Raw genomic sequence first — 22,849 nt, 5'->3', positions numbered from 1 at the left:
AGGGAGAGTTTTGAGTTGAACGCAAGCATTATAAGGAGTTTGGAATGGGCATTGACATAGCCCATCCTCAGAATCCACTTAATAGCTGTGATGCATCTAATCTATTAAGATTCTGTGCCCTTCCCCTACTTGGAAACTATGTGTGGGTGAGGCTTGCAGAATATAGGATCTCTCTGTAAGGTGATCAGGTAGCAAGCTGCTCTTTTTGTTGAAATGTTAGAATACAGAACATTTTCTCTGAAACTGTTTACTTCCCTCGAGAAGAGCAGTCTGATAGTCCTGCTTGGTTGGAGGCAGAGAAATACATCTGGTTGCTGGCACTCTGGGGTAGGGCAGGAAAAGGGGAGGAGGGACATTTCAACATGAAGACTTTCACTAAGTTCTCGAGTTCTTATTCCTCTTTTGCTATTCCCCCTGCCTGGTATCTCTCGGTCCCAGAACTTCTCTTATATAATTCTCTCTAGAGAAAAAGCCTCTGATCTCCTGCTAAGGGTAGGAATGCACTGCTGTGTGTTGAGGAGGTAACCCTGTGTCATTAGTTCCGTGTACCTCTGTATATCTGATCTTGCTGTCTCAGCCCCACAACCGTCCCCTTGCGTAGGGTATCAGGTGCCTCCAAAGAACAGGACAGGGCCCAGCTGGGGTGGCTTCTCCTCCATTCTCTCCCTCTGTAGGAATTTGGGGGAATAACTCCTTCCTGTATGCTAAGTTAATGAATACTCCTCTGCCTTCTCTCTTCCAGAGCTTTCAGGAAATTTCTTGTCTAATGTTTTCTCCCCTCCTGTTTTCTTTATCCTTGTGGGTCAATATCTTTTTATTCTTCTACTATCATCATAATGGGTTTAGGGGAGGGAGAAGAGATGTGGTCAATCTGCTATGCTTAGGCATAAGTCCTTTAAATTTATTCTTTGGTATGCTTATCATTATCAGTCTTGTCCATTTTCAATCTTGTATGTATAAATACTCATGACTATTTCTTTAAATATAAGAATTAATATAGAGATTAAATATAAACATTTGAGAATAAAGTCTAATTTTCTCACTTTAAAATTACAAAAGTCCTTTTTTTGGGAGGAGAGGGGAGTGCACATTTTGAGGGTATTAGAGGTACCTGGAAATACAATATATACTAAGTGCAAAACAAAACAAAAGTGGTACTGTCTAAGAATGCAAAGAGAATGGAGGAGGGAGCCCTCCAGTGGGCTCTTATGGCCAGGCAGGCTTCCTGGAGGAGGTGGGAATTGAATTGGACTCTGAAGAGAGGGAAGGAGCCAGGAAAAGGGTAAGGTCTCAAGTTGGGTAATGGCAAGCATTGCTGTCTTTCCCTTACCCGGTGGGGATATGCCATTGTGTAGCTCCATTTAAGCATCTGAGTGAGTGCGGGGGGCAGACCTGAAGGCAATGGCATATAAACCATAGAGTTTTCTTGGGCCTACTGTGACAGCCCATCAAGCCTACACATGGGCAGTTTCTTCAGTGCCCAAGATGAAAAATATAAAGAAGTACTTTTTCCTAGCAGCCTCCTGGCTCACAGATGCTGTTTAGTACTCAAGATGTAATTCTGATTAAAGCAGGGCATTAGAGCTTAAATGAAAAGATGGGCAGTTTGTATTATGAGTTTCATCCTTGTACATCTCTTTAGTTATAACTTCTTAATAGCAATAAACACCAGATTTTAGTTTTCAACAGCATGTGGATCTAGTATTCTGGTATTCTCAATATTTTTATGGCCTTTCTTTTTTCTTTGATATTTTGATTATTTTCTAAGTCACTCATCATCTCTGAGTCCTTAATCTAAGCAAAGCACTATGTCAGCCCATGCGGGACTCAGTCATATGTTCATTCAACATGTGTTTGATGAGTGTCAACTATGCAACTAAAACTAAGAAACAGTTGCTTCCCTCAAAGAGTTTATGCTTTGATAGGGAAGTCAGGACACAGTTACATAATAGCAGAGGAACAAGATACATAGAATGATTAACAAAAACAATAATAACGGTAATAATAGTAGCAGATTTGTTCTTTCTCTAGGAGTTTACCTTGTAGTTGAAAAGGCAGAGCATACACACACTTTGGTGAAACACTCGGCCACTTAGAAATAAGATGGAGAATAAACCAAGCATAGAAATGCTGTCAAGGGATTGGCCTGGGATGAGAGAAATTCTGGAAATGGTAGAGGAGGCATCAAAGTGCCCAATCATCAGGCAGGGTATGGCAGGGGTGGTTTGAACCAGAAGGATTTGCTAAATCACATCCATGGCTCTGGGAGATATCTGTTTGCTCAGAATTCGCAGGGAGCTAGACGGAGCCGCTCGGTGTAGGAGACCTAGAGAGATAAGGCACATCAAGTTCCAGGCAGACTGGGGGAGGACAGAGCCCTGGCACCATGAGAACACCAGGAGAACGAGGCTGGCAGGTAGACCAGACTCAGGAAGAGGGATCTGGAAATCCAGGCCTGTGTACTGGAGTCCTTCAGTGTTCCAACTGCATTTCTTAGAGGCAACATCTGAGCAAAAGGATGAGTCTACTGGGCAGGTTTTCTCATAGCCCTGCTCCTGCCTCAATCAGAGAAGCATCACCTTTTAATCTACCCAATATAATGAGCTTTGGCGTCAGAATTCTTTTTAAAGGATTCCCCGATTTAAAAATAATAAGTCTGCAAGTGGGATGGGGAAGGAAAAGAAGACAGAAACATGAGACCTGTAATACTTTAAGAAAAAAATGCACATTAAGTCTGAACTAGATGGAGTCATCTTTTGCAAGAGCTCTGCAGAGTGGCAAATAGGCAGTGGTATTTCTGGTGGAAAAAAAATAGGATAGACAAAGACAAGAAGATATGGCTAGATGTGTTCTGTGTGGAAAATAAAAATGCATTGATTTTCCTGGAAAGCAGGAGTCCTGTGCTTGGCACAGTGGGTATGGCAAGGAATTTGAATTTACTCTGAATGGCAGTGCAGTTTCGTTTTGGAGAATGAGGCAGGGTTGAGGAGCATGATGGAAATGTATGCTTACATAACTCTTGTGTCAGTTACTCAAAGGATGAAAGGCTAGCATTATTTTATGGAGCATCACATTTTTCTTGGCCCAGGTACCTACCCCCAAACCCAGGATAATGTCTCTAGTTTCCCTGTTCGCAAACATTCTGGCCACATGTATCAAGGAAAAAAGAAAACTCTGTCAGGAAAAATATTGATGAGCATTATTATCTCTTGAGCAACAAGCAAATTATAATAATAAGGGTGTCCCCTGGTATCTCATGAGTTTCCAGGATTCTGCAAAAACATTTACAGTCCCTGGATGAGGGGGATTAATTTTCAACTTGGACTAATCTATGGGCCCTGTTTTTGGACCAGGTTCTTGGTGGCACAATCTGTCTCTTCCTTTGGCTGGTGCAGTGGTACCGTCCATGTGGCTTACACACATTGCTGTACGGTTGGGTCATAGGAATGTTCCGTTCATTGCTAGCAGGGTGGTGAAGCACTGAGAGAGGACTGATATACGTCAGTTTCTCAATAGGCGAACAGACATTTAACAAATTAGAAGTATACGGCATGTTAAATGCAGTAACAGAATAAACATGGGATATCATTATGTGAGTGTGAGAAGAGGAGTGGTCAAAACTAGGAATCTTTGCTCCAGTGAAGCTCAGCTATTCCCAGCAGTATGGAATATTCTGTCCATCTGTCATGAAACCTCATTCTATTCTGATTATCTGTTAGCCTGAGAAATATTATCACAATCTTTTGAAATGTTACAAAAAGCCAGTGAAGAATTATAATAAATATATATTTAGAAAATAAATTCAGTGCCATTATTACATATTTCAAAAATGTATTTGGTGCCATTACTGACTTTTTCATACATTTTTCTTAATTCTCTTCTAATTTCTTATGCTCTCCTGTTTTTTAAAAAAATTACATCTCTTCTTACCTCATCAGAACAATGTATCTCCTGGTTTGGGTTTTTCATTGTTTTGAAGTGTATTGAAATGTTAATGTGCATGCATGTGTTTAAGCCATGAGGTTTGTATTAATAAAATCAAGTATATTGGCCTAGGCTAGTAAAATTTCACCTAATAGGATACTAGCAAAAAGCTATAAATTCATTCAAAATCAGTTTTTCAGGCATTAAAATAAGATTTTATATCACCCCTGTTTAATTTTTAACGTAATAGTATAGACATATTAATGGACATAAGAATAGATATGTAGACACAGTAGTAAAATGGTATAAATATGACATAGTGGTAACATTTCATCATGTTGGAATTTTATTTATGCTGCATCGTTTACAGCCCACTGTGTATTAAGCAGTATCTGTATGTGCAGCAGTGTATATAACTGTAAGTGTAAACACGAAAGGATTTTAACGTAAACCTTGCCCTCAAAGAGCTTCCAATTTATTTGAAGAGGCAAGATGAACATAAATAAGAAATGGCATCCTATGTAGCCTAGGAAAAAAGACATGGGAAATTTGAGAGCTCTTAAAAAAAGGTATATATGAAGTGCCTGGGTGGCACCGTTGGTTAAGTGTCCAACTCTTGGTTTCAGCTCAGGTTGTGATCTCATGGTCATGTGATCGAACCTCCGCGTCGGGCTCCATGCTCAGTGTGGAGTCTGCTTCAGATTCTCTCTTCTTCTCCCTCTGCCACTCCCACTAGTATGCTCTCTCTTTAAAATAAATAATAAATATCTTTCGAAAAAATAGAAAAATGAAAAAAAAAAGACATAAATGACATGCTGTAATCAGAGTAGGCTTCATGGAGGAGGTGGCACTTGACCTTAATTTCAAGGCCATTAGCATGTGCCATCTTGCAGGGAAGAAGACATTCCTAGCAAGTAGAAGCCATACAAACAGAGGCAGAGAGAGAAATACACACGACAGTCAACCTAAACATTGTAAAGATTTCATGATCAAAAGCAGTGCCAACCCATTAAGCATCTTTTAGAGTTTTTTTTCTTTCCTACAGAATTTTTATTTGATTCTCAAATATATGTGACTATCAAATATCTTACTCAACATTTGGCTTTGTTTATCAGACATTTTCAAATTAATTCAACAAATATTTATAATATGGTGTATAAATTTCAGTGACCAAGCTATGCTAGGCATTATAATATATAGAAATGAAGAACTCATTGTCTCAACCTTGAATATTTTGTTGCCTTGTTGGTGAGAAAATGTATGTATAAGTAAGACACAAGGTAGTCATCAAACCAAGGCCATTCAAACATTCCCCAAGTTTTGAAACTCCCTACATATAAATCACCAAGTATATAAAGACTTTCCAATCCTTTGGATATGCAGGAGCTATTCTTCTACACACCCAACCCTCCTCTCATACCCACTGTAGCTCCTTCCCACAACCAAGTTATATTGATGGTGCCCTGCCAGCTAGAAACCATCATTGGCCCCCTGTTGAACCCACATCTGTCATTCGTTGATCCTTTTGTTTCCTTACAAGATCAATGAACACGTCCTGTAGCCATCATATAATTACCACCTCCCTCTACCTTGATTCAGCTGCCTTTTGCCACTCACAGTTCAGATATTTCCACCTCAGACAACACCCTTTCACACATTTAATGCATCCTTTTGGGGGCCTATCTTGTTTCTCCTCTTTCTTCTAATACTTGTCAAGTTACTGGAAGGAAAGAACACAAACTCTCTCATGTTCCCTTTCTCTTTGAACAAAGAATCCCTGGATGCCTCCCATACAAATAGTGCTAGTAACCATTTTTTATTGAAGAAAAGAAAGGTACTATGTTTAAAAATGAAAAAAAAAAAAGATGTTGAATTAGTGACATCAGCTTCTAAAGCTTTTGAAAATATGCAGAAGTTTCTTTCTGAATCTCCATGAAAGAAAAACCTTCCTCTAAAATTTTACAATTGCTTCCTCCAAAATATCTACTTAGTACAAGATCTTTAAAATATCAAATTATATCTTATTTATTTATAAATGTTGCAAAAACATTTTCTACTTTTTATTTTTCTTTTCAAATGTAACCTACTTGAACAATAGAATTGACTGAACATTCTGAATTCCAAATGAACAACCTTCATACAAATTTTGTAATGTAATGCATTTATAAGATGAGGATGCCTCATATAATGTATAATTCAAAATGAATAGCATAAACAATACCTATTATATGAGTTGAAAGGAGAGAGACAGGAGAGTGACAAAGAGACAGTCATAAAACTTGGGAACACTTTTAGCACAGAAGGTAAAACTTGAACTTGACTGTAAATAATAAACTGATGTGGTAGGGAGAAGTTGAAAGGGTACCTCAAGTTGGGAAAAGACTGTTGACAAACTTGTATTTGGTTGAAATGGAGACTTTACGGAAGAGCAAAATATACTGACCAATCGGGATTGGACCAATTTGTAGGTCTTTCATGTGACGAAAGTGACCGATGTCACATTAAGGAATTTCATGGATTCTCTTCCAGAAATAATGGAGAGCTATGAAAATTTGGAAGGACTGTCATGGATTTGACAGAGTAGTTTTAGAAATTTGCCCCTCCCTGGTGATGTTCAAGGAATTAGAAAGCAAAGAGATTAGATAGGAGGCCATTTATAGCCTTGTGAGATGCCAGAGGCCCAGACTAACATGGTAGGGATGTTAGACAACAGGAGCTCTGACTAATGCTTCCAGCAGAATACACCATAGTCTTCAAGGGGGTGAAGGAAAACAAGACCTTAGAAGTGGTAGTGAGGTTTCAGATTGGGTGACTGGGAGAATGCAAAATACACCTAATGGCAGAAACAGGGAGGTCAGAAGAGGGAAAAAAAAATGGATGGGGGGCGCCTGGCTGGCTCAGTCAGTAGACCATGTGATCCTTTTATCTTGGGACCATGAGTTCAAGCCCCACATTGGGCATAGAGCTTACTTTAAAAATAATTATAAATAAATAAATAAATAAATAAATAAATAATAAGTAAGTAAGTAAGTAAATAAGAAAAATCGGATGGGTGAGAGGATATGGGGCCCAACTCTGTCAATAGAAAGTTAATGTGAGCCACAGAATGCCACTTTAAATTATCTAGCAGCCATATTCAAAACACTAAAAGTAAACAGATGAAATTGTATTTAGTAATATTTTATTTGCCTTAATATATTCCAAATATTATCATTTTTACATATAATCAATACAAAAATATTGATGAGATTATTTACATTCTTTTTCTCACACTAAGTCTTTGAAATCTGGTATGTATTTAATACTTAGAGCACATCCCAATTTAACTAGCCACATTTCAAGTGCTCAGTAGTGACTGTGGCTGGTGGCTACCATATTGGACAGGGTATTATTGGCCAGTTTACTCAAACTAACAAATATTATGTAGCAAATGTTTCAGTTCAGCTGGTGCTAAGATTCACTGTATTTTGGAAATTATAATTCTGTTTATCCTTTCTCCTCCTCTATTCCTTTTGTTTGTTTTAGCTACTTCATATTCAAGATGAACATCTTTAACAGAACATCATTCTTTCCCCAAAGCACCAAGAATCTTAGAAATATCCCTGATAGATTGTTTCATTGCTGTCTCTTAATTCTCCACTTGACTTACAACTTTAATTAAACAAGTCAGTCTGAATCTTCTTTTTCATCTCCCTTTCTCATTCTTAAAACTCTTGATTATGAAATAACTTAGCAATATGTCCTCAAAAACCTTGGGTAAATGACACTTAGTACTTTGGAAATGAAACTACATTTTTCATGTTCCCCTGTCTGCATATGTGTGTATTTCTCCAGCATTTAATGTCTGTCATAAACTCGCTGGATTTTTGGTCTTCACTATATGCTAAAGAACGCAGTATGAAAGGGAGCCTACTTCTATAGAAAACACGCCAAGGACATTGTGTTCCATCTTTACAATGAAATGCAGATTTCCCATTAAAAGGCAAATCCATCATTTCAAAAGGTTGAATAGGATGGTGCATTAAAAAAATCCAGCTGCTTAAATTTAGGGCATTGAAAAACATCCAATAAAAAAAATGTTCCCTGGATTTCAAGCATTTTCATTTGATTATGTATTGGATAGCTTTTCATTCAATCTGTGATCTTGCCTCTTAGAATTCTGTCCTAAAATAGCCTGACAAGTGTTTCAAACAAGTTAGACTTAACTATGATACTTCATTAACTTAAACTATGTATTTTGTTACTAAGAATATCCTTGTGTTTGCTAATATATTATTGAATTTTGCACAAGAAATATTGGAGTTTTCTTACAGTGCTTTGCTTTTTCATGTTTATTCTTAGGCTTCTCTCACTCCCATTTAGTTTCTTTTATGTGTTTTTGAGCTTCTTTGCTGACATTGTCTGCCAGGACAGCCATTTGGTTCTCCAGCCAACTTCCTTCAACTGATTTAGTCCTCTATTTCTCTCTGCCTCCCTATTCTGATGTGTTCTGCCCAACTTTTCTCTAATTAATTTGGGACTAAGAAGTGGCAAAGCCAGTGATTCTCTGGGCAGTAACTCTCTCTGGGGCCTGCAGACAACATGGCCCCCACAAGCTGGCTAGGGTGCACATGTGTGTGCGCGTGCACCTGCATACGCTCACGCACACACACAGAGTTCTGCTCCACTCTACTGAGCCTAGTGCTGTAGGGGCTATGGGGACAAAAAGGCTTATGTCAAACATGTCTGTACAGTGCACGCATTTTTTGACAGGAAATACAGTAATAGTAGTTTATTAAAAGTCATGGCTAAGTATCCGTATTTCCCTCCTCTGGAGTCTAGTCCTGCTTTTTCTCAGGACCAGCACCAGAGATACAGGCTGGGACCATACACAGGGTACTCCTGAACAAAGACTGTGCTAAAATGCCCCTGGTAATCGATATTGACTAGGTTTCTAAGCTGAGTGTTTGATTCTCTCCTATTAGACGGATGGTTAGGCATTTATACATATGATAATATTGTCCCTGGGTCAATCCTAATAGTAAATATTTCTAATAATTCTTTGGCATCCAGTACGCCTAACACAGTTTAGTCCCATTTGCAGACCTCCCTCCCCAATTTCCATTTTCTTCCTAAAGAATTGTTAATTTTAAAAGAGAATTTATTCTAGTTAATATCAGTCTACTTCTAATGGGTTCTTTTTTCTCAAAGAGCTCAACAATGGAATCACTTTTTTCTGGACCCACATTTTATTCTAGACCCAGATGAAGGAAGTATTTTGCTGTGCTTTCTCCTGGTTTATAGGGGGGTATTTCATACCGGGGTCCTGTGCTTCCAGGCTCCTGCCACCACTGGCTATCAAAACTGCTTAGGTTGCAAATAAAATATGAAATGAAAGCCATCTGGCATTTCTCATTGAATTAGGACCAGAACATTTTTGTTAAATATTAACAGATGGCTAAATTCTTAATATCAAACTAACATTTTAAAACATCTAAGGGGACCCACATGAGGAAGAAAGGATAGAGGACCATGTGTTCTCTCTATCACTGAGCCCTTCCTTCCTCCACACTTTTCCTCCCCTCATCCTTCCGACCCATGTGTTGAGAAGCACTGGAGTCTCTTTTCTCAGATAGCTTTTATTTATTGATAGCTGGTATTAAAATAGTGTGTGATGGTATCAAAATATTGTAATCAGTTGTTGGCCAACTCAGGTGATGTGTTGCCATTGGCAGGCTTCAAGATCTTTTATTAAAGCCAATTTCTCTCCCTCTCGTTCTCTCTCAATAGGAAAAAGAAAAGAAGTATATGCTCCCTCTGGACAACCTGAAAGTTCGAGATGTGGAAAAGAGCTTTATGTCTAGCAAGCACATCTTTGCACTTTTTAATACAGAACAAAGGTAAGAAAATGGAGAAGCTTCTGTCTTCAGATATCTTTTACTTGAATTTCTGTGTGATCTAGAGATCATATTTACAAGAGTTCCTTTGGTCCCAACTTGAAATTTGTTAACTCTATAGTTTTCCTTTCATTTAGCTTGTATGTTTAGCTTTCACCCTAGGTTATGGGTTCAAAAGATTAAAACTTAGAGTAGGAAGGATCTTCAAATATTTATTAATTATTCCCTGCTCTTTCACCAGGCACCCAAATCATGCTGCTTTCATTCTTAAAGTACATTTTATTATTTTAAAGTCTTCCTTGTCCTGAATTTATTTATGTACATATTTACAAATTACTGTCATAATTTTTAATAGTACCTATCCAGCATGGGTGGATATTACCCAAGACCTTCTTATTTATATTAAGATGGCAGTTTTGCATTGGTGAATAGAATTATTCACTTAATGCGAATACAAATATGTAGTACCTCACAGTTTTTCAAAGCATTATACCCAGTCATTTTTTAATTCGTTTCCCGTGAGGTCGAAAGATAAGAGTAGTTTGGTGACCATTTTATAAATTAGAACTGTAGCTCAGCGAGGTTAACTGACTTTCTTCAGATCCTAAAATTAGTACATGAGAAAGCTTCAAACTGAGTCAGGACTTCTGGGTGTAAGTCCTTCCTTTTCCTTCCACTTGTGTTTCTTGTCTGGTTTTGTTGCTGTTGCTTGTTTGTTTTCCTGCCCCTCACCTACAACATCAAACTTAATTTGGGGCTGATTATCATGGAGTGCCATGGTTACTTACTGAAGTCAAGCAGTAAAATTAAATAAACAAATAGGGAGGTGATAGAACGTGGCGTAGAGATATGTCAGAGGGTTACAATGAGGTGAGGATAACAAGGAGATATTTTCCAAATGGAAATGTTCTAGGAAGAAGCTAATTAATCTGTGAGTCAGTTATTAAGAGACTGAGTCATTAGGTGGCAGGGTCTAATTTTAACCCATCTCTTTGGCCTTTTATCTTTATTTAGCAATGAATGAAGTTCCTTGATTAGGTTCAATGACCTGCCCAGGGTCAATCACACAGTAAATTAAAATAGCAAAAGAAGGCTTCTTCCTACATTCCCAGTCAGTCGCTCAGAGTGACTCATTATACAGAGATACTTAGAAAAACCACAAGAACAAATCATTTAAAAAATCAAGGGGAAAGAAGATTAAATGTAATTCCCCTACTGAACACTGAGATGGGAGTTTTTAAAGACTTAGTATTGTTTGAGAGTAGCTTATGAAAAAAAAACACTGTGATGATAAAGAATAAAAAGATTTCCTGGAGAGAGCAGTAGTGTGTCCTTGTACTAGGGCCAAACTTAGTACTGTTTACATACTTTCCTCAAAGCAGTGGGTAATTGGGAGGTCCCAAAGGAACCTTCACAGATGTGCTCAGCCTTCCTGCCTGAATGCAGAGTTGGAAGTGTGACTACTACCAAGATGTCGATTTGAGTTCTTGGTCAACCTGGAAAGTTCAGGTTATAAGAGGGCTTGGTCCAAAATTTAAAAAAATCAGACAGTGGTAGAGTATCTTTTTAGATGAAATACAACTGTGGGTGTTTAAGAGAGCAAAAGGCACCAAAATAAGATAACTCTGACTTCTAAAATTCTAGGTAGGTATTCTGGAATCCTAGAGTTCTCAGAAGGTAGTGAACTCTTCAAGCACTTCTCAGAGACCTCTGTGAGTACAAGGATGTCCCATCTATAGGCATATTTGCCATTGTCTTTTCCTCTGAAATCTTGATTATTTTCAGTTATTTTTGTACTGGTTAGAACCTCCAGTACAATGTTGAATATGATTGGGCATCCTTATTTTGTTTTTAATTTTAAGGAGACTTATTTAATTATTTTATAATTAAGTACTTTCTGATAGGTAACTGATATCAGGTAAAGAAGACCCCTTGTGTTTCTAGTTGCTAAGGTTTCTATTTCTGTTTGAATCATGAGTGAATGTTGAATTTTATTAAGTGCTTTTTCTGTCCCTACAGAAATTGTATAATTTTCTTCTTTAATCTGTTCATGTAATGAAATAGATTAATAGACCATATAATGTTAAACCATCCTGATCTCTTGGGATTAAACTAAGTCATTTTACAGTATTATTTATTATGCATTCCTGGCTTTTTTGCTAAGAATTTGCTTAGACTTTTACATCTGTGGTTATAAGTGAGATTGGCCCATAAATGTCCTTTTTTTGTGCTGACCCTGCCTGGTTTTCATATATTTCTTTTTTTTTTTTTTTTAAGATTTTATTTATTTATTTGAGAGAGAGAGAATGAGAGAGAACACATGAGAGGGGGGAGGATCAGAGGGAGAAGCAGACTCCCTGCCGAGCAGGGAGCCCGATGTGGGACTCTATCCAGGGACTCCAGGATCATGACCTGAGCCGAAGGCAGTCGCTTAACCAACTGAGCCACCCAGGCGCCCCATGTTTTCATATATTTCTGTTAGCTTTATAATTGAAGTGGGAATAAGTCCTTATTGTTCTTTGGAACACTTCGTGTAAGATAGGGATTAACTGTTAATTGATTATTTGGTACAACTCATCCATAAAATCAGCTGGCCCTAGTGGGCAGTTTTGCTAAGTAAACTTATAGCTAGTGATTTAATGTATTTAGTAATTTTAGGTTTGTTAGGTTTTCTATTTTTATCATGGGTCATTTTGGATAAATTATATTTTTCTGGGAAATTGTCCATTCTATTCATTTTTAAGTATATTAGTATCAAGTATTTTTTAATGTTCTATTTTTTCAAATTCCTGCTGTATCTGAAATTTGACTCCTTTTTATTTCTAATATTAAACCTTATCTTTTTAAACATAATTATTCTTGTCTGACTTTTATCTATTTTCAAAGAAACAGCTTTTGACTTTTTTTATTCTTTTTTTGTTTATATTTTTTCTATTTCAATAATCTCTGATCTTTTCTTCAATATTTTCTTCCTTGTATTTTCTTTTTATTTATTTTGTAGGTCTTTTTTCCTAGCTTCTTAATTTAGATGTGTATCTCATCAATTTTTGTCCTTTCTTTTTCTTATATATGCATATAAATTTATAGATTTCCCTCTAGGTAGTCTTGAAATATAATATGTTTTGTTATCATTAAGTTCTGTTTTCTTCATCTTCTATTTCTATAATCTTCATTATGATTTCTTCTATGAGTCATTTAGAATTATGTTTTACATTTTTTGGTGCATGGACTTTTATTGGTTTGTTGTTGATTTCTAACTTAATGGTATTGTGGTCAAAGAATACAGTCTAGATATGGTGAATTTTCATAAGTATTCCATGTGTGCTTGAGAAGAATGTATTGATTTGGGAGTGTGGGGTTCCATGAGAGTCCACTGGATTATGCTGGTTCATTGTATTACTCAGACTCTATAGTTATTATCTTTTTTCATATTACTTAATTCAAACACTCAGCGAGTTTATATTAGGCAGCCATATGTGCCAGGCACTGCTCTATATACTTAAAATACATTTGTGAATAAAATAGACAAAAAAGATGATACATTTTAGATTATGTTCCAGAGAGGGGTTTTGGCAGGGAGACAGATAAAAGCCATAAAGAATCTCACTTCATCAGAGGGGTATTAAAAACCTCACTTTGTAATTATGAGCTTGATTATTGTTATTTGCTTTATGTATTTTGAGGCCAGTCTATGTTATTAGATTCTTGCAAGTTTAGAATTGCTTTATCTTCCTGAAGATAGAAATATATATATAATTTTGTGGCGACCCTCTTCATTCCTAACAGTGCTCTTTGCCTTAAAATTTATTTTGTCTGCTGTTAATATAACTATATTACCTTTCTTTTAGTTAATATTTGCTTGGCTTATCTTTTTTACCTTTTTTGCTATCAACCATTTTTAAAAAAAGACTGTTTGAGAGAGAGAGTGCGGGTGGGGGTGCAGAGGGAGAGAGAGAATCTCAAGCAGACTCCCCGCTGAGTGTGGAGCCTGACGTGGGGCTGGATTTCACGACCCTGAGATCACAACTTGAGCCAAAACCAGGAGTCTGACACTCAACCAACTGAGCCACTGAGGCGCCGCAACCATTTTGTATTTTTATTAAGTGTTTCTCTTATACTGCATGCATCTGGATTTATTTGTTTTTAATCTAATGTGAGTCCTTTTTCTTTTAGCTAGTGAGTTTAGTCCATTTATATCTTTATAACTGATTTATTGAGTTTATTTGAACACCTATTTTAGTCTTTCTCTTATCTTGCCTTTTCTATACTTGTTTTCTACCCTCCCCACTTCTTTCCTGACTTTTTAAAATTCAAGTTAATTTGTTTTTCTCCTTATATACTTTAGTAGTTATATACTTTATTTTTATTCTTTTAGAAGTTATATACCTTATTTTTTTATTTTTATTCTTTTTAATTACTCATTTTGACTTTAAGTTTGAAGTTAGTCTTTCTACTCTTTTTCCAAAATGACCTTGAAACACTTTAACTCCACTCACTTTCCTGATTTCCATACTGTTGTTACCAGTATTTGAGTTCCATCTTACTTTCTTACCACCTTTTTCAAATTGGTTCACATAAGCAATGTTTGTTTAGATTTATTAACAAGATTGTCAATTTCTTTGTTCACTTTCCTCTTGTATCCCAGTGTTTAATATTGGTTCATTCTCCTTCACACTAAAGTATACCTTTTAGAAATCCTTTCAGTGGGCAGTACTTGGTTGTAACTCTCAGTTTGGTGTTTGTTTTCCTGAAAATGTTTTTATTTTGCTCTCATTTTTGAATAATACTTCAGTTGGATATTAAATTATATATTGATGGTTCTTTTATCTCATAAGTTTGAAGTCATTATTCTCCCATATTCTGGCTTCAACTTTTAAGAAATCATCTAATTGTTGCTTCTTTTTAAAGTTAATCTATATTTTCTCACTGGGTGATTTCAATATCTCTTTTGCTTTTGGTATCCTGAAGCTTCAATATGATGTGTTTATGTGTGTTTTGCTTTATATCTCCTGCCTGGGATTCATTGTGTTTCCTAAACCTGAGGATTTATCATTATCATAAAGAGTGAAAAACTGTATATTATTATCTCTTTGACTTTTGTCTCTTCTCTGTTTTTGTTTTTGTTTTTGTTTTTGCTTTTCCCAGAATACCTATTAGACACATATTAAACCACTTTATCCTGTTCTTTCTATGTTTAACTCTCTTATACATATATGTCTCTTTGTGCCTCATTTTGGGTCATTTCTTTAGTGCTATCTTCCAGTTTGCTGGTGCCCTCTTCATCTCTGACCAGGGCAAAACGAACTTGCCTGTCATCTTTCTTTGTTAGTGAACAGGTTTTTTTTTTTTTTCTCAATCCATGCTTTTTCCGAGGATGTGGCCATTGGAGAGTGCTGGCTGTCACATAAATCCCAAGATTCTTGTTTCCTTTTTTCTTTTGGGCTACTACAACTCAAGCCTTTTGGTTACTGAAACTGACACCATTCAGTTTCAAAAATGACAGTCTTTGTTTGTTTGTTTACTCTTAAGGATCTGTTTCATTTCAGAGAGAGGTTAGGCATTTAAAATAATGTTTTCCAGCAATTTTAGACTTCTTGTAGGAAAGAGTTTTTAAATTTTTTATTCTGCCCTTTTGGTTAAAATGAAATGGCCTTTCATTAGTATTACATTGTTGAAACACAAAACTATGTTCCTGACTTCCTCCAGAAGTGAAGATTTTGATAAAAGTGTACTAGAAGGATAACCTGGGAGTTCTCAGTGTTTACAGACATTAATGTTTGGGGCACCTGGCTGGCTCAATTGGTAGAACATATGACTCTTGATATCAGGCTTGTGAGCTTGAACCCCACTTTGGGTGTAGAGATTACTTTAAAAGTAACAGAATCTTTAAAAAAACAAACAAACAAAAACAAACATAATGTTTTACAAACCAATTAGAGAAAAGCAGCTATCATTTTCCTGTTCTCCTATTTATTCTCTCAGTAAAAAATATTTATTCTTTATTTACTCCAAAGTATTTATTAGGCATTTCTGCATTATCAGTATGCATGTCGGTGTTGGTACTCTAAATGAAATACAAGATGGATCTTATTTTACATGACACTTGTAATCACCAGTGAGTGCCATACAGGATTCATTTTTCACTAATCTTACGACAGAAAATTTAAGAATCAATGAAGAGGTTTAAAAAGAAAGGAAAAGAGGTCGTCTAATTGAGAGACTATTATACACGAAACAAATGGGTTATAGCGTGTAAGGTAACATTTAACCAGATCTGTGGTAGTGTATTCCATTCTAGTACTTAAGTCCCACAAGCAGTCGTTAGCAGCATGGAAGGTGACTCCTGTTGGGTCTTAGCATGAATTGATGGAGAGGAGATTGAAAGGAATATCCCAAAGACGAAATAGTATTAGTCAAAGCAAATGGGTGGGAAATGTTGCTTAATCTGTTGCCAGCCTGTTCTGGATGAGAAGAAGCCAATTTCAAAGGCAAAATGAACCCTAGTTAAAAAAAATCATAAAAACATTCTTTTTTTTCTTCTTGGGGTTTATTGAACTGGACTTACCCATACAATTTATATATTTTACTAGTCTATGTAGAGGGAAAACCCTGCATCTCTCAAAAGCCCGTATGCTTAGCATAATTCTATCAGGTATACTTAAATGATATTCTTTTTACCACTTACGTTCTTTTTTTAAATTTTATTGTTATGTTAATCACCATACATTACATCATTAGTTTTTGATGTAGTGTTCCATGATTCATTGTTTGCATATAACACCCAGTGCTCCATTCAGTACGTGCCCTCTTTAATGTCCATCACCAGGCTAACCCATACCCCCAACCCCACTCCCCTCTAGAACCCTCAGTTTGTTTCTCAGAGTCCATAGTCTGTCACGGTTCATCTTCCCCTCCGATTTCCCCCCCTTCATTTTTCCCTTCCTACTATCTTCTTCTTTTTTTAAAACATATAATGTATTATTTGTTTCAGAGGTACAGGTCTGTGATTCATCAGTCTTGCACAATTCACAGCGCTCACCGTAGCACATACCCTCCCAAATGTCTATCACCCAGCCCCCCATCCCTCCCACCCCCCACCACTCCAGCAACCCTCAGTTTGTTTCCTGAGATTAAGAATTCCTCATATCAGTGAGATCATATGGTACATGTCTTTCTCTGATTGACTTATTTTGCTCAGCATAATACCCTCCAGTTCCATCCACGTTGTTGCAAATGGCAAGATTTCATTCCTTTTGATGGCTGCATAATATTCCATTTATATATGTAAATATATAAATTTGAGCCTCTGCCATCCCTATTTATGGAAGAGTAATTGCTTCCCTTTTAATATAAATCAACGTAAGTGGTGTATATATGTATACGTTGATTCTAAGGCTACATTCCTAGTTTTTTCTTTCTTCTGAGACAAGATCTTATAAGAAAAGTTCTTTTCTTGCCTTTAGTAATTATCCATTTCAGAAGAGATGTAGAAGAGAGTTTGTAAATCCTTCTATTGATTTGTATGCTTCATCCCTGTCTTCCACTGCAGTGTTTTGGATCAAAATATTTAGCCATTCAGCAGACCCATGGGAGATGCACTGGGTTGGGGCTAAGAGTTCCTGTGTGAACACTGGGGTTGTCACCAATGTAATTGTAAAATGTCATGGCTTTCTAGAGTTCTCTGAGACCTTAGGGATAATCTTGTCTGTCCTCCTCATCTCACAGGTTAAAGAGTTGACACCTATAACAGTTAAATGCCTTCCCTGTGTCACAAAAGCAGGTTAATGACAGACAAAACTGGAACCCAGGCCAGATGTCTCCTGACCCAGGGCTCTTTCTGATGTCACAGTTTTGATATTGACCATGGAACAGGCATTCCACCTAATATTTTAATTGGAATTGTTCCCCAAAGAGCAGCGAGGAAAAGATTTTTAACTTCTTGTGGAGGTATTTCAGTTTGTTCTTAGGTCTTACCAACTTCCGTGGAATGCTTTCAGTCTCCTTGCAAAGCCCAACATAGAACTGACCAGTACCCTTGCTACAGTTCTTTAAAAACTTTATTGGTCATTTCCACTTGTACCACAGCATTATTCCTAAGAGCTCATACAGTTGCTATTTCAACTTTCCACTCTAAAGTTTAAAAGTTATTCTGTAATTCCCAGTCATCAGGTGTGTGAGAATTGATACATTTAACATCCTTCTTTAAAAAGCCTTCAGTGTCCTGGTGAATTAATATGATCTTTATGAGTCTGGTGACCAGATTTTTGAGCCATTCTAAACAGTGTTTTAGTGCTAAGGTTTTTATAAATGGAAGGAATTGTTACTAGTTGCAGTGACTTCAGCGCTTGAGGAGAGTGAATTTCACACCTAGACTGATTTAACCTACAAAAACTCCAGGTAAGAGTATGCATCCCTCAGCTCTTCTCTGGGGCTTTCAAAGAACATATCCTAGATACCTGGGGAGACTGATAAGTTGCAATAGTTTGTTCTCACATTTGTTGCATCACCAAATCATTTTGAAATCTAAGTTAAAAGATTCCTAAACTTCTTTGTGGCAGGACCTGGACTAAGATTGGAATGTTCCCCCCAGGTTTTTGTTCCATTTGATTTTGTTAGAAATGCCATGTTTTCTCTGGTAGAAGCATGTCTAGATAATGACTTCACTGTGCTGGTCTTTGCTCTCCCCAGGCAGGCCTTCGCTTTTAAGGTCATGCTAAGGCCCATTTGGTCCAAGGTATGTCAGTTCTGGTAACCAGCAGAGATCTGTGTCTGTCCAGGGGTTTTGTAGGGCAGCCACATGGTATTTTCTGAGTACCTCTGGGGGTTGTCCAGCTCTGTTTTCTTTTAAAATAAGGCTTTTTTTTTTCCTTGGTGCTGCTTTGTAGCTTCAATTCAGGATATGGTTTATCAACATTGCCAAGTGTTTCAATTCACCTCCTCCCCCCTCTTCCTAAAGAAAGTGATTTGAGGATGTTTCACTACTCCACTTAGTCCCCAGCACATTGCCGACACTCAATAAATGTCAAATAATGCCACGTTATAGCTCGTGTATGCACTTTAGGCATTCTGAAGAGAATGGCTCTTTATTCTCATTGTTGAGTGGTATATTTTTCCACTTGTTAGATGGAAAGGAATTGGAGTCAGGTTTTCCATTTATATGCCTTTATGGCTATGTTTCTATATTAAGATGCGCTTGGAGTTTAAGTTGTTTGAAAAAGTGCATAATTAAATATGCTGGGCAAAAGGTGGTATACAATGCCCTGTCTAAAAGGTCATGTCTCACTCGGATGTGTGGTGTCAAATCTGTATTAAAAGGGAAGCAATTACTCTTCCATAAATAGGGATGGCAGAGGCTCAAATTTAGTGGAAACTCAGTAGAGTAAAAACATGTAGTATTTTATAATCGGAGATGAAATATTGTGTAAGGAATACAATGCAATGAAGCCTGTGTTTGGGACATAAACATGATACCTGGAGAAGTTATTTTATTTCATTTTACCCCAGAGTTGTCAAAAGAATGTTTCAGACATTTCTTCTTGCCTCATAGAATACTAAGTGAGAATTGTTTCTCTTTTGAATACTCTGATTCAAGAAATTTTTTCTTTGTCAGATGAAGATTCAGTTAGTAACCAGTCTTCCAGTCCAAGCTGAGTATGAAATGTGTGTTATCCTACATTTCCCCATGGCGTGTGGATGGGTCATCTTTGTGTGTAGGGCTGTTTGTAATACTCTCTAGCTACAAGTACCTGGTAGATTAAAAAAAAATCAATTTGACAGTAAAAAATCTTTGTCACTTTCAACTATCTTATCCAGTTTATTGTATCCTCCCTGTAACTTCAGGTATGATATAAGTGTTTGGTTTTCCCCATACTCTATTCTTAGTATCAAAAAAATGCCACTAGTGTGAGACTAACTGAAGTCTGCTGCATTGTCTTGAGGAGCACGTAAGCAAACTGGTTTTAATCAGGTATCAGTGGTATTGCTATGAGAACACTTAATGTGTTTAAGTAATGGAATGTGCTAAGTCAACATTTTAACACCTTGTACTACTTTCTAGTTTTAACACACATGAATTAATTTAAATATAATCATGTGACCGACATTTGTCTCCACTGCTGGACTACTTTCTTTGAGGGGGCGGTGGTGTTTTGTCTTATTCGTTGCCTTATCCCCAGGGCCTAACAGGGTGCCTGGTAATTGTGGGAGCTCAGTAACATGAGGGAATGAATAAATGTATGAATATTAAACTTTTCTTCCCTGTTATATAGAGAAAATATATAAGTAACACCCATTGCCAATAAAAAGCATTCTGGGGGCGCCTGGTGGCTCAGTCGTTAAGCGTCTGCCTTCGGCTCAGGTCATGATCCCAGGGTCCTGGGATCGAGCCCCGCATCGGGCTCCCTGCTTGGGGGGAAGGCTGCTTCTCCCTCTCCCGCTCCACTGTGCCTCTGTCTGTCAAATAAATAAATAAAATCTTAAAAAAAAAAAAAGCATTCTGTAGGCAAGCTCTAGAACCCTACGGCCTCAGGTCTGGGTGGGCTGAAAATGGAAATATAAATGAAAACGCTTAGAGGAAATGAACACAAAAAGGAATCTTTCATTTAAAAAGTGAGAACCTGAGAATTTTCAGTTCTATACAAACTGTATACATAAGTTTTATTTGAATTTAGTTGAACAGAATTCCATGTCATTGTCCTGTAAGAAAAAAATACAGAGAATAGATGTTTTATTGTAAATTGTCCCTGTTCTCATATTACCTTTATTATTCAAAAATATTTTGTAGATATCTCTATTCAGCTTTCTAAATCTTCACTTCTTTTTTTTTTTTTTTTTTTTTTTAGATTTTATTTATTTATTTGAGAGAGAGCACATGAGAGGGGGGAGGGTCAGAGGGAGAAGCAGACTCCCTGCCGAGCAGGGAGCCCGATGCGGGACTCGATCCCGGGACTCCAGGATCACGACCTGAGCCGAAGGCAGTCGCTTAACCGACTGAGCCACCCAGGCGCCCTAAATCTTCACTTCTTGAGCTCAAGCAAAGTATTAACAAATTTCAGGTTTTCTGTTATATATAGAACTTTTGAAAGTAAGGGAGGTAGAGAGCCAGAAGACAGGACTTTAGTTTTCTGTTGCTGAGTTTTTGGTCCTTCTTGGTTCTGCTAGAACTATTAGGCTCACATGGGTCAGACAGAGATTTGAGGACTTTTGCAGAGTTACTGATTGCAAAGTTCACAATATGACAGTAATGTTTATTTCCCACTGTAAATCTAAAAAGATAAACCCTGTGCTTTCCTTGTCGAGGATTGGATAGAAATACATGTTTAGAAAGTCAGTAAAAGGACACTTTATATCTTGAAAGCTGTTAAATACAAATCTGTTTTTTTTTTTTTTTTGTCTGCTCTCTTCCTTCGTTCCAGTCTCTCACTGCAAAGATATTTGTTGTCATGTGGTTCTGATCCTGCATATTACAATAGTTTCCCAGCTCTCGCTACTCTATCTTTCCCCTTGTTGAGTGTCTCTCTGGTTGTGAAATAGCATCATTAGGAAACCCTAGGTACACCAGAGAGGAGGGGTGAAAATGTTTTCAAAGAGGGCGTCTGGGGAGAGATGGATTAGAGAGCTAAAATTGTCTGCCCATTTGAATTGATTCACCAGCTACACCAAGACAAAAATCAAATATGATTTGGCAATATTTTTGTGAACTAAGTCTATGACAATTGATTTCACAGCTAAGATAAATTCTCATGAAAGCCAACATAATTGCTTGGATATGAAATGCCTGTGGCTTGAAGCAATCAATTTAAATTCTTCTCTTATTGGTTTTCAAATTAAACTCTGAAGTGAAATAGGAGTATGATGCCCTACTTGGATGACTGTTTCTGCCTTTTCTAAGGGGGAAAAATAGCAAGTTGGTGCTTTTTAGCTTTTTCAAATGTCACTAAAAGGCTTTAGAGAAATTCTTCATGCTTAAAACACCTGTGTGTAATCCATATCCATTTTTTCTAGGGGAATTAGACTTTGTGCTCCCTTTGAGTATTTCGAACAAAGGGACTGATAGGATAGAAGAAGCAACTTCAGTTCAGTTCCTTTCTTCCCAGGGATTTAAAGTGGGGTTGGACTTTAAGCCATTAGTAGCACCAGCAGGGATTTTGGTCAGTGTTTGAGGCATTCATGTTCTGGAGGTTTGTGTCCAAGGGCAGTCTTGATGAATGAGCCCACTACGGCTGTGTAAAGTTCAAGAACAAAAAGAAATTTTGTTCTTCACAGCAAGTTTACTTTTCTTCTAGGATTTCATAACGAATACATTGCCCGCTCCCCACCTACTTCCTGGACCGACTATTTGCTGATGGGCCATCCCCTCCCCCCACTGCCCATTCAGACAAACACTGTGGCTTGGGACAGCCTCCATTTGGGGACCATAAAAGGGCCCCCGCTGTGTTCATTAATGATAGGGAACAATCACTGGTTGCCAACATGCTGCAGAAAAATAAATGCTCTGTTCTACCATGCAGTCTTTAAATGAGACGCTGTAGTGGTTAAGTTGCAAGAGAAAGTCTGACGGGTCATCATTACAAGAGACTAGTACAGATGATCCAAAATTTTTAAACATGTGCCTGTTTATAAATAGTATCGTATTACTAGTTTTTGTTTAAAAATTAGTTTTTCTTTTTGAAAACTAACTAGTCATTCTAAAGAACTGTATTCAAGATATTGACTGCCAGTCTCAGGCTTTTAAAGAATGGGTTTACGTTTTGGTTATTTGTGGTGAGGATAAAATTAAAGTGAGTTGTGTGCTACGGCTTCAATGGTGTGGTGGTGATTTTGTGTCAGCATAGCAGGGAGATAGCCAAGGGACCAAGTATTTCAGTCAGCAACCTGCTGGGAAGAGCTCTTAAGAAATGAATTAAGCAGGGGTGTGAAAATTCCCCTAGCTGGGTCTAGCCTGAAGGAAATTTCTAAACACCTAAGTTTCAGTTGGCAGTCGAAGAGGCCTCCCAAGAGCAAAAATAAAGAAAACTAAGGGCACGTTTTACTTACTATTGGAATAATCA

General features: G+C 37.2%; 1 protein-coding gene across 5 annotated transcripts in view; it reads left to right on the top strand.

Annotated features, from left to right (window-relative positions):
- DNM3 (dynamin 3) overlaps window positions 1–22,849 on the top strand; it is a 560,145-nt gene that overhangs the window by 387,377 nt on the left and 149,919 nt on the right. For all 5 annotated transcript variants that reach the window (XM_064594314.1, XM_064594316.1, XM_064594317.1 and 2 more), the window contains one exon: window positions 9,694–9,803. In XM_064594314.1, coding sequence (XP_064450384.1) covers window positions 9,694–9,803 — 110 coding nt within the window. The remainder of the gene's footprint in view (window positions 1–9,693; window positions 9,804–22,849) is intronic.

The sequence above is a fragment of the Mirounga angustirostris genome, unplaced genomic scaffold, assembly GCF_029215605.1.
Source record: "Mirounga angustirostris isolate CCGP_5_RB_7025 unplaced genomic scaffold, mMirAng1.0.hap1 SCAF_6, whole genome shotgun sequence".
NCBI lineage: Eukaryota > Metazoa > Chordata > Mammalia > Carnivora > Phocidae > Mirounga > Mirounga angustirostris.
This window is presented reverse-complemented; position numbering and strand designations above follow the sequence as displayed.